General features: G+C 44.4%; 1 protein-coding gene across 2 annotated transcripts in view; it reads right to left on the reverse strand.

The window, feature by feature from the left end:
* The window catches only part of kank1a (KN motif and ankyrin repeat domains 1a), a 53,565-nt gene that overhangs the window by 20,214 nt on the left and 20,976 nt on the right, over nucleotides 1–12,375 (reverse strand). Inside the window, exons 1-2 of one of the 2 annotated variants that reach the window (XM_019365589.2) lie at nucleotides 9,511–9,580; nucleotides 4,531–4,660 (exon numbers count right to left, since the gene is read on the reverse strand). In XM_019365589.2, coding sequence (XP_019221134.1) covers nucleotides 4,531–4,567 — 37 coding nt within the window. In that variant the 5' untranslated portion in view covers nucleotides 4,568–4,660; nucleotides 9,511–9,580. Of the gene's footprint in view, nucleotides 1–4,530; nucleotides 4,661–9,510; nucleotides 9,581–12,375 lie in introns of those variants that run through there. The other variant, XM_005451552.3, reaches the window with a different exon arrangement.

Below are 12,375 nucleotides of genomic sequence, written 5' to 3' on the forward strand. Positions count from 1 at the left end.
ACTGTATTCAGGGCCGTTCAGGACGTGCAGAGAAAAACTTGCAAACTCAGAAGTGCAGGGCTGTGCTCCTGCATAGCTGTGAGAGCCAAACATGATGCAAACGCCTGGGTGGAGCAGCCTCCACCCGCCCGACAGCACAGAAACACGGCTCTGATTTTCTCCCTTCAGAAGACGGAAGACTCCAGTTTGCTCTAAACTGAGCTTCATACCAAAGTTTTACGCTTTACCTTATGAGGACTTGAATTTGGTCCCCACAACATGAGTAACACAGAAACACACAGGGAGCCTGGCATTTCCTGGCTCTGCCCGTGAGCCTAATTACTCCCAAGCAAAGTAGAGCCAACATTTGATCAACGCTGCAGCAGTTCAACACAACAACAGCAAGACGCGTCCGTCCTCATCTGAACCCAGAACAAAACAAAAACACAAAGTGTCCATTAAAGCTGCACATTAGGTGCACAGAGGCTGGTCAGCTCGACTGTGGGCTTCTTCCAGGAACTCACAGGGTCGTGCCAGACGCAGCTGCCAAATTCAACAACCCAGTGCTGTACATGATGATGCAGACTGAGGGAAATGTTTGGGCTTCCTCTGCAAACACTGAGGCACTTTGAAAAAATGTGCCCCTCTCTGGATTTTCTCATAGATGGTCAAGAAAAACATCAACGACAGTCTGCAGGCTGGTTCAAGTCAACCGACACGTAAATGTGATGATTCAGTTTCAGTTTGTCCAGGTACGCAACAGTTGGAGTTAACGGATACTGGAATTCCTTGGGTTTGAGTTTTTGTTAAATCATTCTCCAGATATATTCAGTAAAATGTTTTCGCTGTTTCACTGAGGCACAGATGTGTTTACCACACACATAACTCTGGTTTAGTGAGTGAAACATACCAGCGTTTCCTAATTAGCTGGTGGGACCATCAGTTTTGGGTGTAAACTTATGAATGTCACAGTTTACTCCTTCAGACATCATGGTTACATTTGGTTTTTAATTCAAGTTTAGGAAACTAACCTGAGCCTAAATGTCAGGAATCTACCATAACACCCTCAGCTCGAGGTCCCGTTCACTTTTATTTACACAGAACAGCAGTTACATCAACCTCTGTAATCTACGAGAGAAAATCCCAACAATCAAACGCCCCCTATGAGCAGCACACGGGAAGAGCTGAAAGGAAGAACTCCCTTTTAACAGGAAGTGCCATCAAACAGAACGAGGCTCAGGAAGGCTCGGCACAGCCACCTCCTTGGACCTCCTCCTTTGACAGAGGAGTGAAAGAAGCCATCAATGTCTACTGTGAATGGCCATCTTTGAACAGAGGGCGGGGCTTACGACACTAACTGTCTGCCATCTATAATCCAGTACTGAGATCCTTTCCCTTCACGCCCACTCACATCCAGGGTGACAAATGAACATGCCATCATAACTTGGAAATGAGATAAATTCATTTGAAACTCTGCACATTAAACAGATACGACTCTGCTCATTGAGATTCAGGACTTTTGGAGGTGGATTTGTGTCTTTTGAAGATATGAGGCAAGCTTCCTGACTGCTAACGCATTAAATGATCCCGATTTAAGTTATGAGTGAGACGAACTCGATCTGAATCACTGCACTGTTCTGCATGCAGACGACAACAATGAAGTGATTAATGCTCAGTGAGACACGGCCACACTTGGCACATCAGCGCTGTTGTGTAAAGACAGTAAGGGTCTGGAGCAGGCAGCACCAGTGAGAGAAACAAACAGTCCATTAGACTTACAAAGGCGCAGCGTCCTGCCCCCTTCGGCTCACATCATTATAAACTCAAAGCTCTTACACAAACAGGGAAGTGATTGAAAGGTACCATGGGGGAGTTTTAAAAGGGCAGCTGGGTCCATTGCTGCTACAGAAACAAAACCACTTCAGTGGGTTTAAAGGAGCTGCAGGAGGTGGCCTCACTGGCCTGATGGCCACCGCGGCGTCCCCGTGCCGACCGGTGCCACTGAAGACCAGTCAGACCCATAATGGTCTGCTCTGAGAGACAACCAGGAGCTGAACCAGGATCTGAGTTTCAGGAGTAACACTTCAGACTGCCCGATGTCAGCTTTGTGTAGAATATAAAATGATCACATCCTGAGAGTGTTTTCACTCCCCACTGGTCTAAAAATCAGGCCAACATTTTTGAGGAGAAGTATTTTAAGATTGTGGGATCAGTCCTGCAAACAGTACTGGAGTTGCATTAAAGTCTGCTGAGGTTTTGTTTGGAAGAAATGTGCTTAATGGTTTGTTGCTCAACGCGCTGAGGCGTCCCACATCTGGCATTTATTCTAATCTGAGAGAAGCTTCACTGCATTCTTGAGCTTCAATATGACAGAAAAGGCATTCGTGGTGTCATGTGGAGGCACAAGTCCCCATAAACAGAACTTATTATACTCCGTGTTCACTGATACCAACATGAAGTGCAGTACCTCTGATACAAATGATAAATGGACTGATGTTCATGTTTTATACGTACAGTTTAAATGCTTCACTCACAACAGTGGGAGTGATTTGGGTTCTTCTCCAGGATCACTCAGTGGTTCCAGGTATCAACCCTGACTCCTGAGCCACAGCCACCTCACTGACGCAGATACATGCAGTACTCCAGTTTAAATATGAAGCTGTTCAATGATTTTGGTTACAATTCTTCAAACAGTTGGAAACATGCAGGTTTTCAACTTATTGTTTTGTCTTTTGGTTTTGTAGATTTTTTTGTCTGCACTTTCACCTCCTCTGATAGCTCAGATTCACTCCCCTTCACACTGTAGCTGCTTTAGATCAGCTCGAGCCAAGATGATAAGACAGGCTAAAAACAGGAAGTCTGGTGAGGAACAACAAACCCTTCTCAAAATTCAACAAATGCAACATTTTCCAAGTATGAGGTAATTTTTTACCATGATTGAGCAGCCCTCACAGATAGACATTCTTCCCAAAGCACATCAGCCACCGCTACAATAAAAGGTTAAATATCCCCGTCTGCTCTGCATTCTTTCACCACGTCTGCCTGCTGACCACCAACACGACAGAGGCTTTTATAACGAGGGGTTCAGCGGTCTGAGGGTTCCTCAGTACACACTTATTGTAGAAGTGGCCACTGAAGCTCGACTTTATCATGTTGAGAAACACATGCAGAGTGGAGTGTGGTGATGGCAGACTGACGCTCAGGACGGCGCTCCTGAAGCATCCGACCTGCATGCTGCACATTCCAGGAGGAAGCAAGAAGCTTCACCCTCTCCCGTTAGTCTACGCAGGAATGAGAGCGTGTGCGTGCGTGCATGCGTGCGTGTGTGCGTTATTTCACACTGAAGCGCAGAAATTCTCTCCCCATGAAAAGTCTTCACCCTTTGTGCTTTGGATATCATCTCTCTCCCTGCCAATAGAGATCTATTAGGTTTTCTCTGTATGTATTACTGTAGGGTCTACCTTACAATATAAAGCACCTCGAGGAGACTGTTGTTGGGATTTTGCGCTGTATAAATAAAAGTTTGTAATTATCCCCATAAAAAGGGAGGATTATCATACAGCCAAAAAAAAGTCACTGAAAAAATTAAAATCCCATCCCCGATCTCCATATAATCACTCAGCTGGCTTATTATGATTTAGATTATGAGGATGTTACTGTGAACCAGCTCATCCATCCTCTTTTACCCACTTAATCACACTCAGCGTCGCAGTCAGGCTGGAGTCGCAGGGTGAATGGTGGGCTTCGCCCTGGACAGGTCGCCAGTCTACCACAGAGCTAACACGTTTACGAGACACACAGATAATAACATGATTTTATTACTGTATGTATCGAGTCTATGTAAACAAGTCATCCAGGTGTCCCTAAACTAAAAACTAAAACATCGAGTTCAGAAATAGCAGGTGGACGAGCAGCGGCATGAGAATGGACTTTTTGGTTTGTAAGGGGCGTGGTTTGAACGGCGTTGGGCGGGGCTGCTGTGCTGACAGACAGGTGTGTGGTCCCATGTTCCTCCTGACGTCATACAGAGCCAAGAGTAAAGAAAAATAAAAACAAACTTTTGATCACAGGGATCCTTCGCTGATATGTTGACCTCATTTGAAACACCCACCACAGAGCATGTGTGTATGAGCTCACACTTATTCACACAGCTGTTAGAGGTTGTTCAGTGTTTGAATACAAGTTTGCACAAACAGCGTATGAAGATGTTAAACTCTAGTCTTGAGGTCTGAAAAGTTACTGGATGACTCGACTAAAATTACTTCTTGCAACTCATGGTGTTTGTGTCTAAAGAGCCGGAGCCAAGACCTTAAATATACCAGGATGACTTAAGCTTGAAACTGGACCCCTAATCCCACTTCAGTCCCATTGTACCCCTGACCACCACAGCCACAGAGAGCACATCTTAGTCACTGAGGCAGCCAGTAACCTTTAGACATGCAGGGACACATTTACCCAGCGTCTCCCTCAAACTGCTCTGCAATGAAATAAGGTCAAAGATATGCTTGCAAGAATGAGACGCATACAGGAAAGATTAAACACACACGTTACCTGGGCCATTGCCGTTCACCTGCACGGTTTGAGCCATGGGTGCAGCTGCGTGCTCTCAGTCCAACAACAAGACTCAGTGCCGTCATGCGACTGCCATGCAGCAAGTCCAGCTTACCATGCAACCTGCAACCTGAGACAGAACACAAAGGAGTCCCGTTAGTGACGCACACAGGTGAGCAACAATTAGGGAAAAACAACACGACAACCTTTCAAAGATTAAAAAGTGTCAGTAAAGGAGGTCATTTTATCAGCAGTCAGACTTCAACACCTGGTTCCTTTTTAAAGTTCACATGAAAACAGAGCGCTGGCTTTCTGACCTTCAGTGCAACTTGAAATATGTGAAGTGTGAGTGCACGTATCTGACGTTTTGTTACGCTGAAGCGTTTCTTTGTGGCAGCTGAAGCCCGGCCGGCCTCCGCTCCTTCACAGGTGTGTTTGCATCCTGACATTTAGGAGCACAGACGTCCTGTGTGCAGTCGGCTGCTCATCATCAATGGACACATTATGAGCCACAAAACAAAAGAGTCGTTGTCATCTTAGAAGAAGCAGCAAACATAAGAGGAAAACTGGAGTCAGCAGGCCAGAGAGGGAGGGGGAGGGGGACGGGGGTCAAATCTTGAGATGTAGATGAGGTTCGATACAGCTGAAACCTTTGACCTTTACACTGAACACTTGTGACTCTGACAGCTAGAGATCAAGAGCTCAGCCCCGCAGTGGTAACAGAGTCGAGGACAATCTAAGACTTTTACGATATACTCGGTCTTACTCGATTAGAGATATCAGGGGTCAGTGAGGTCGCATACCTCAGGAACAGGAGTGGGCCTCAAGGGCCGGTGTCCTGCAGGTTTTAGATCTCACCCTGGGTCAACACACCTGAATCACATGATTAGTTCATTACCAGGCCTCTGGAGAACTTTCATACAGGACCTAAAGGCGTTGAAGATCAGCTGGGACCAAGCTGGGACCTCCAGCAAACACCTGAAACATTCCCCAGCAAAGTCAGAGTTTAACCAAGTATCCAAGAAGCACACAAATGTACTCACGTTGGTGAATGAAAAATAAACATCAGAAAGCATTCTTGGTTATTATCCTAACCGTCACTTACAGTTTAATGTAACGATGCATATAAGTGTTATACAGAAAGGGTATTTAAACGCGTCTATCCAACAGCTGCACCTGCTGTGACGACATCCAGCCGACGGCCACATAATGTGTCTGAGGACCATGTGAAAGGTCACTTTGTCAGTCAGCTGCATCATCAGTAAATCATTGTTTAGAGTGTGCAGCCAAATAAAGCAGCGTCGTAGTGTCATTAGGCCGGAGCCTCCAAGTCCTGACCGTTCGTCACCCCGGGGAGTTATTATAGACGCGATACAGAGACGAAGGATTGAGAGCAGCTTTTACAGAGCACACAGAACCCTTCCAACACCCAAATAGACTGCAGGCATGTTTGTTCGCCTGCCTCACACTTAAAACCGGCTCCAGCATGTCACACAAAAAAAAAAAAAAAAAAAAAAAAAATAATGTGTAGAAGAAATGGCCACTAACATTTAGAGATGCATCGATATGACGTCTGACATCGCTCAGATCCTGTCGCACAAAGAGCCGGGTCATTGGGTGAAATAAAATAAAAAAAATAATATACAATAAATCTGCTATTTTAGGACACGAAAGCAGTTCTTGGATAGAAAAGTCAAACAGCCATGGACCAAATAAATAAAAGTCTTTGCCTAAAAGTGATACAGATTCATGAACCGGTCTGTTGAGGTGAAGAGAGACGAGCATAAAAGGTGGAGAGCTCCTGCTCCTTCACACCATGAAACTGGTTGTGGTGGTTCAGGGTGCCTCCTGGCCTCCCACTAGGAAAATACCCCGGCTGGGGCAAACTCAGAAAATGCTAGGGATTATTCGGCATGGCAGACTTGGTTGCTCTAATGCAAGACAGCTGGAAAAGGTGTTTGTGGAGGAGGTCAGAGTGTCGAGCTGTGGGCGGCTGGCCCATTTAAAACATTACGATTACAATGGATTAGCCTGAGCCTGCTAACACCTACTAATGGGACTCAAAGGGCTCGACATCCAACACTGATAAACTGAGATACCTGAGACAAAAGGTAACAAACACAAACAAAGCAAAGGAAAAGGTTTCATGCAGCGGCTCTCCAGCAGCACGAAGCTTAATAAGCAATTCAACACATACAGACAACTTCCTTTTGCCAAGAACATGCAAATTATTCTCCAACTGAAGGGAAAATAAATAAATAATATACAGACTGACCAAACATCTCCCACATGTCCTGTTCCATGAGCCGCCAGAACACAAACCTGCAGGAAGTAGCAGGAAATCCTCAGCTAAGACTCAGAGGAGAGAAAGTAATAAGAGGCGGAGTCTATTTACTGTTCAGCTTTGCACCACCACTGTGGGTGAAGCCATCATACCTGGAGTCAAAGCATCAGCCTGCTTTTAATTCACTATAGGGCTTAAAACAGTCACAGGTCACTTTTATGAAACTGTTTCCAGGAGAAAAAATAAAATAAAGACGCACCAATTTAAAAATCAGCCAATACTGACAGACATCAATATATCTGCAAGTTTGATTTGTTTGTTTTTCCCTGAGTGAAGACACTGATGAAGAGCTGAGACTTTATAGTAATTACAGGAATAAATAATGAAAAAGTGAAACAATAAATCTGCAGGAATGAACAGACTGCAGAATTCTGAAATGATAATTCATAAAATATCAATAAAACTGAAAATAAAAATATTTATTTTAAAGGATTATTTCTGAATTCATTCATAATAAATCAGAAGTTTAATCAATTAACAACATAACCTATAAAAATAAACAGTAATCCTTATAATCCAAACATGATATACTGGCCCAGGAATATTTACACTCGTACTGTAAATACTGAAGTTATATATGAACAAGTTATAAGAACATTTAGTGTTGCGGAGAGAGAGAAAAGTCTTTATAAACTGAGGCACTCCCTGGGTTCAAGTGTCTTTATGTCTGTATATAACAGATGTTTAACCAAAGGATTTCTTTAAATAGATTTTATTCCTCCTCTTCCAAGTTGAATTTTTCCTTGTTGTGCAAAAATCTTTTCTCACAAATATTTAGGTGGAAAAAAAGCCTTTAATATAAAACATGCTCATCCTTTTTTAAAAAAAAATAAGTAACAAAAAACCTTCGGTGAGGTTTTTAAGGACTAGTCTGCACATTCCTGCAGTTAATGATCGACATAAACTCAGTCTTTGGTATTTTCATGATTACCTGCAGGTGCTTACAGACTTTCCACCCACACTTCAGTGCTTTAAAAAACAAACCAGAATCAGTGTGTGTGCAGCCTCGCACAGGGTGAAGCTGCAGGTGGAGGCCTGAGAACTGATCCAGAGTCACACTAACCACAAACAGGAGTTCTCACACACACGACAGTGACACCTCCCATCATAATAATGAAGCTGCTTACCTGTAACTCTCATTCTAACTTCCTGCCCCTTCACGCAGGTACAACCACAGAGTGAGCAGCCCTCAGACACGAGCCTGCACCCAGCAGCCCTCAGAGTGAGAGCTACGTTTCACGGCTAAGATTAGACGACTTCCTCAGATGACAGCCAAACGATCCGAGTCCTATAAGAGGAAACAGGACTTTAAGGCCGTTTGGGTGGAACGACCCCTCCGCTGGGCCTCCAGGTGAAGCACGCGGTCGGCCGGCGAGGGTAAACACCCTTCGCCCTTCAGCTGAAGCGCGGCTAATGAGCCAGGCAGCTGAACACAATGGAAAACCTTTCAGATGGTTGCACATCAAGCAGCACGGCAGAGTTTCTCAAGGCTCAGCTGCTGAAGGTGAAGACAGAAGGGCGAACAACAAAAACCACCAAACCCTCCCCAAGCAGAGCCGTGGAGAGATTCAGGTCTGATGTAGGACAGCAGAGGGTCAGAGGTCAAGCTAAGCAAGAACCCATTTCTGCCCACATTCAACAGAAAACTGATTTAATCAGTGAATAAAAAGAAATAATACAGCTGAACTCATCTTAACCACACATTTCATTATAATATCAGACCACACAGGATAAAAACACTCCACAGAAACACCCCACTCAGGATCAGATCTCAGACACTCAGAGCTGAAACACTCTTTAAAATAAACCCACCAGAATAAAAAAAACAAAACATACCCATTTCAAATAAACTCGATTACCTGCTGGCCAAGCTCTCCCAGCCAATACCCTCTGAGGTAAACCGTTGCCATGACTACTGCATACAAATACAGGACATCCATATTCAGCGAGCTGATCATAAGCGTGATCAACATGGCATGCATTAACACGTCTAACGTGTCAGGTGTCCGCCCCGCTCAGGTGAAACTGCTTTGTCATTAGTACTAACAGACTATTGAACCGGGTTGGTACTCAGTGTGGTCTCCCTCAGGGCTCCATGTGCAGCGATCTAGAAAAATAAAACCCACTGTTAATCTAATCAACAGCTTCAATGACATTTCTTCACCACTGTTACGCTGACCAACAACTCACACTGGTACCATTACGCACTGGTACCATTACACACTGGTACCATTACACACGATGCCTTTACATTTCTTCAGTCTCCGCTCTGCGGCTCTGACAGGACGCTGGCACGTCCCACAGTTCCCACTGAACACAGTGTTACCAGTTATTATAGTTTTAAGTGTTCATAAACAAAACTTCTCCCACTTACAGTAAAGGTAGCAGAGCAATAAACAGCTGTGGAATCGTGACCCCGTGTGCTCTGTAAGGCAGAGCGTCTGCCTGCAGTCAAACTAAATATGAAGCCCATGTTTGTCATTAAAATCAGGATTTCTGCTTCATAAACTCCACATCATATTTTTAATCTCCGACATCATTCAGTTTCAAGAGGAGTCACTTTAAACGTATTCAGAGCCCGACTCTGAGCCTTTCCTGTGAATCACAGCTTCCCATTTAAACAGAGCCTCACTCACCGCACTGACCAGAACAAATCCACGGCTGATCTCAGGATCTCAGGAGCTTCAAACTCCTCGAGCAGTAAACTTTTGAGAAAGCCGCAGAGCGCCGACACAAACCGGAACAACCCGTTTGGTTCCTTCTCAGCTGTTAAATCATTTTCAAGCGTGCACGCACAGCTCTGAGCCCGCAGCGGCAGGTGCGACTCCTCTCCACCTGGAGGTGCGTCTGTGTTTGACAGACACACAGCTACATTATTTACTGTGACAGACACCTGACGAGCTACACAAACAGACGCACGAGCGTCCTGTGCCGTGCTCGAGTCAGTACGAGTACACATTACCTTTAAAAAGTAATACAATACTCAATTACTCCCCGGAGCAAGTCATCCCAGTACTCCTCACATTACGTTTGCATTTCTCCATAACAAAACCTCACATAATTCCCCATTTAACACAAACCTGCAGTCACGCAAGCGACACAAGCCCTCGTCTTAAAGACGACAGCCGAGCTCTAAGTATTCGAGTACAAACAGCCGAGAGAAAGGTGAACAAGCCCAAGAGCACTTCAGCAGAAGCAGGTACAGGTAGAAATGAGCTCTCTCTTTCAGTGCTTAGTTTGTTTCTGTGCAACAAAAATAAAACGTCCACATGTTTGCCACTACTTTGTGTGTCTGGCGCCACCATCTTCCTTTTCTCTGCACACAAAAAGTAATCTGATTACACCAACACAAAGCTGTTTAAGGGGGAAAAAAAGGAGACTCATAATCTGTACCAAAATAATGAGTTTCTGAATGTTTTCTAAATGAGTATGAAGTTTATCCTTTAAATGTTATTTGACTTTACTGTGTTACCCTCTTAGTGAAGTGAAGCTCAACCAAGCGACAAACACAAAATGTTAAAACACTTTGTTTGGATTGTCAGTCAAACAGGAAGGAGCGTCTCCTATTTAAGATTCCAGGAAATCTAATGAAGCATGTTTGTTACTGAAGGAATCCCAACGTGGAGGACGACTTTCATTTACGGATAACATTTTGTCATTTATTCCTGGAGACGGCGTGGCTGGGAAGGACATGTTTTAGTCTTGGTTTTGTTTCCATTTATTTCAGGAATAACAGAAAAAGATCAGTGAACAGTTTTAAAGTTCTTCATCGCAGTTTTCAAACACGCAGCTTTTTCATGTGCAAAAATAAAATGTTTACAATATCAAAATACTGTTGAATACCAACATGTTTTATTAATAATTGAACTTTAAATGTCATTTTACTGAACAATGAGGTTTATCATACACATTTTTAACATCAGTCTCTCAAATCTGGCTTTAAAGCACATACGTGAAAACAAAGTTTCCAACGATTCTTCCTAAACGTGACATCAGGCTCGCGGTGATCCACGCCGTTTTTGTCAGAACAGTCACGCGTGGCATGCATCACATCTACACACATAAAGAAGTCCAAGCTGACAGGATGTGGTGCCAGATTTTCCACTGCAGTAAAACAAAGACTTGAGGCTTTTTTGTGTCGACAGTAAACAGAACGAGAAGTTACCAGAGGGCCGTTAAGGCTGCAGACCTGCTGCGCTGAATATTCAGCAGAGCTGTTTTTCCCCTAATAAAAGCAGAGGCTCCAGCTTTAATGGAGGGAAAAAGCCTCAAGAGGAACCGGGATGTTTTCATTCAGATAATCAGGAAAAGCTCAGCAGCATAAAAACACAACAGCTGCACATGGAGCATCGAGTTCATCTAGAATTTAAAATGTAGAGGCAAAGTTAAACTGAAGGAAATGGCGTGCTCCTGTGCTGCAGCGCTAACGTGTGCACGAGTGCAAACGTGACTAATTGCAGAACAAGCAGTAGCTGCTTGTCATCTCAGCTCTGCATCTGGGCCTCATTAGGAAATGCCTTTGAAGCTTTGGAGGAGAAGCTGCTGTGCCGACCGTGGAGAAGAGCCGGGCCAGGCGAGGAGGCCAGACGCGCTGACGAGCTCTACAGTTTGGCAGCTGCAGAGTTGGCTCTGCTCAACTGTTCACTTCACTTTGATGGAGCCTGTCGAGTTTGACTCTGGAGAGCTGTGACAAAGCCTTTCAATTATTCCATCAAGGAGGGAGGACGCCGGAAGAACGAAAGGATTGCGTCCCCTACTTGGCATTTTTAAAAAGAGAAGTCACATGGGCAGAGGTGGGAGAGAAAAGGATAAAAGTGAAGACTTCCCATCTTCAGGGAAGCTCAGGAATCTTTTCCAGCAGCTGATTAATGCCAAAAAATTCACACCAAGTTTGAAGAAGTTCATGAAACGCAGAATAATGATGGTGAACAACAAGGTTAAGAGTGCCGGGCTGTGGCATCAATGTATCACAGAACTGATACTGAACTCAAAGTTGAGGCTCGCAGAATAAGTCAGGCTAGCACATGTGAGCTCAACACATGACAATGGAAAGAATAAAGACGGGATTGTATTTTTGCTGTTCTATAGACGTCTCTTATGGTGACGATCTTTGGGGAACAAACTCTTTGGATCTCTGTGATAAACAGCAGCGAGGCTGATCTTGCTCTTCTTAAACATCCATGAGTGTAAACGCCCACCGTGGCGCTCCCAGCTGACGAGCTCCCAAAGACGACACAATAACACGAAGACATTTAACAGACGTAAAGTTTAGCAGCTTCTTTAAAAGATGTGGAAATGCTCAGACACGCAGAGACGATCCACCAGAGGTCCAGGCTTCAGTCAGGCTTCTGATGCAAACAGGATCAGAGATAAGGTCTGCGTCAAACAAAACAAAAGTGCAACACAGCAAAAGGTAATGAAAGCAGTCACATTGCACCATCAACCGCTGACCTATTTGCAGTGGGACTGTTGCCTCCGCTCCTTTAGGGGGCGCCACAGTG

Source organism: Oreochromis niloticus, linkage group LG12 (assembly GCF_001858045.2).
Source record: "Oreochromis niloticus isolate F11D_XX linkage group LG12, O_niloticus_UMD_NMBU, whole genome shotgun sequence".
Taxonomy (NCBI): domain Eukaryota; kingdom Metazoa; phylum Chordata; class Actinopteri; order Cichliformes; family Cichlidae; genus Oreochromis; species Oreochromis niloticus.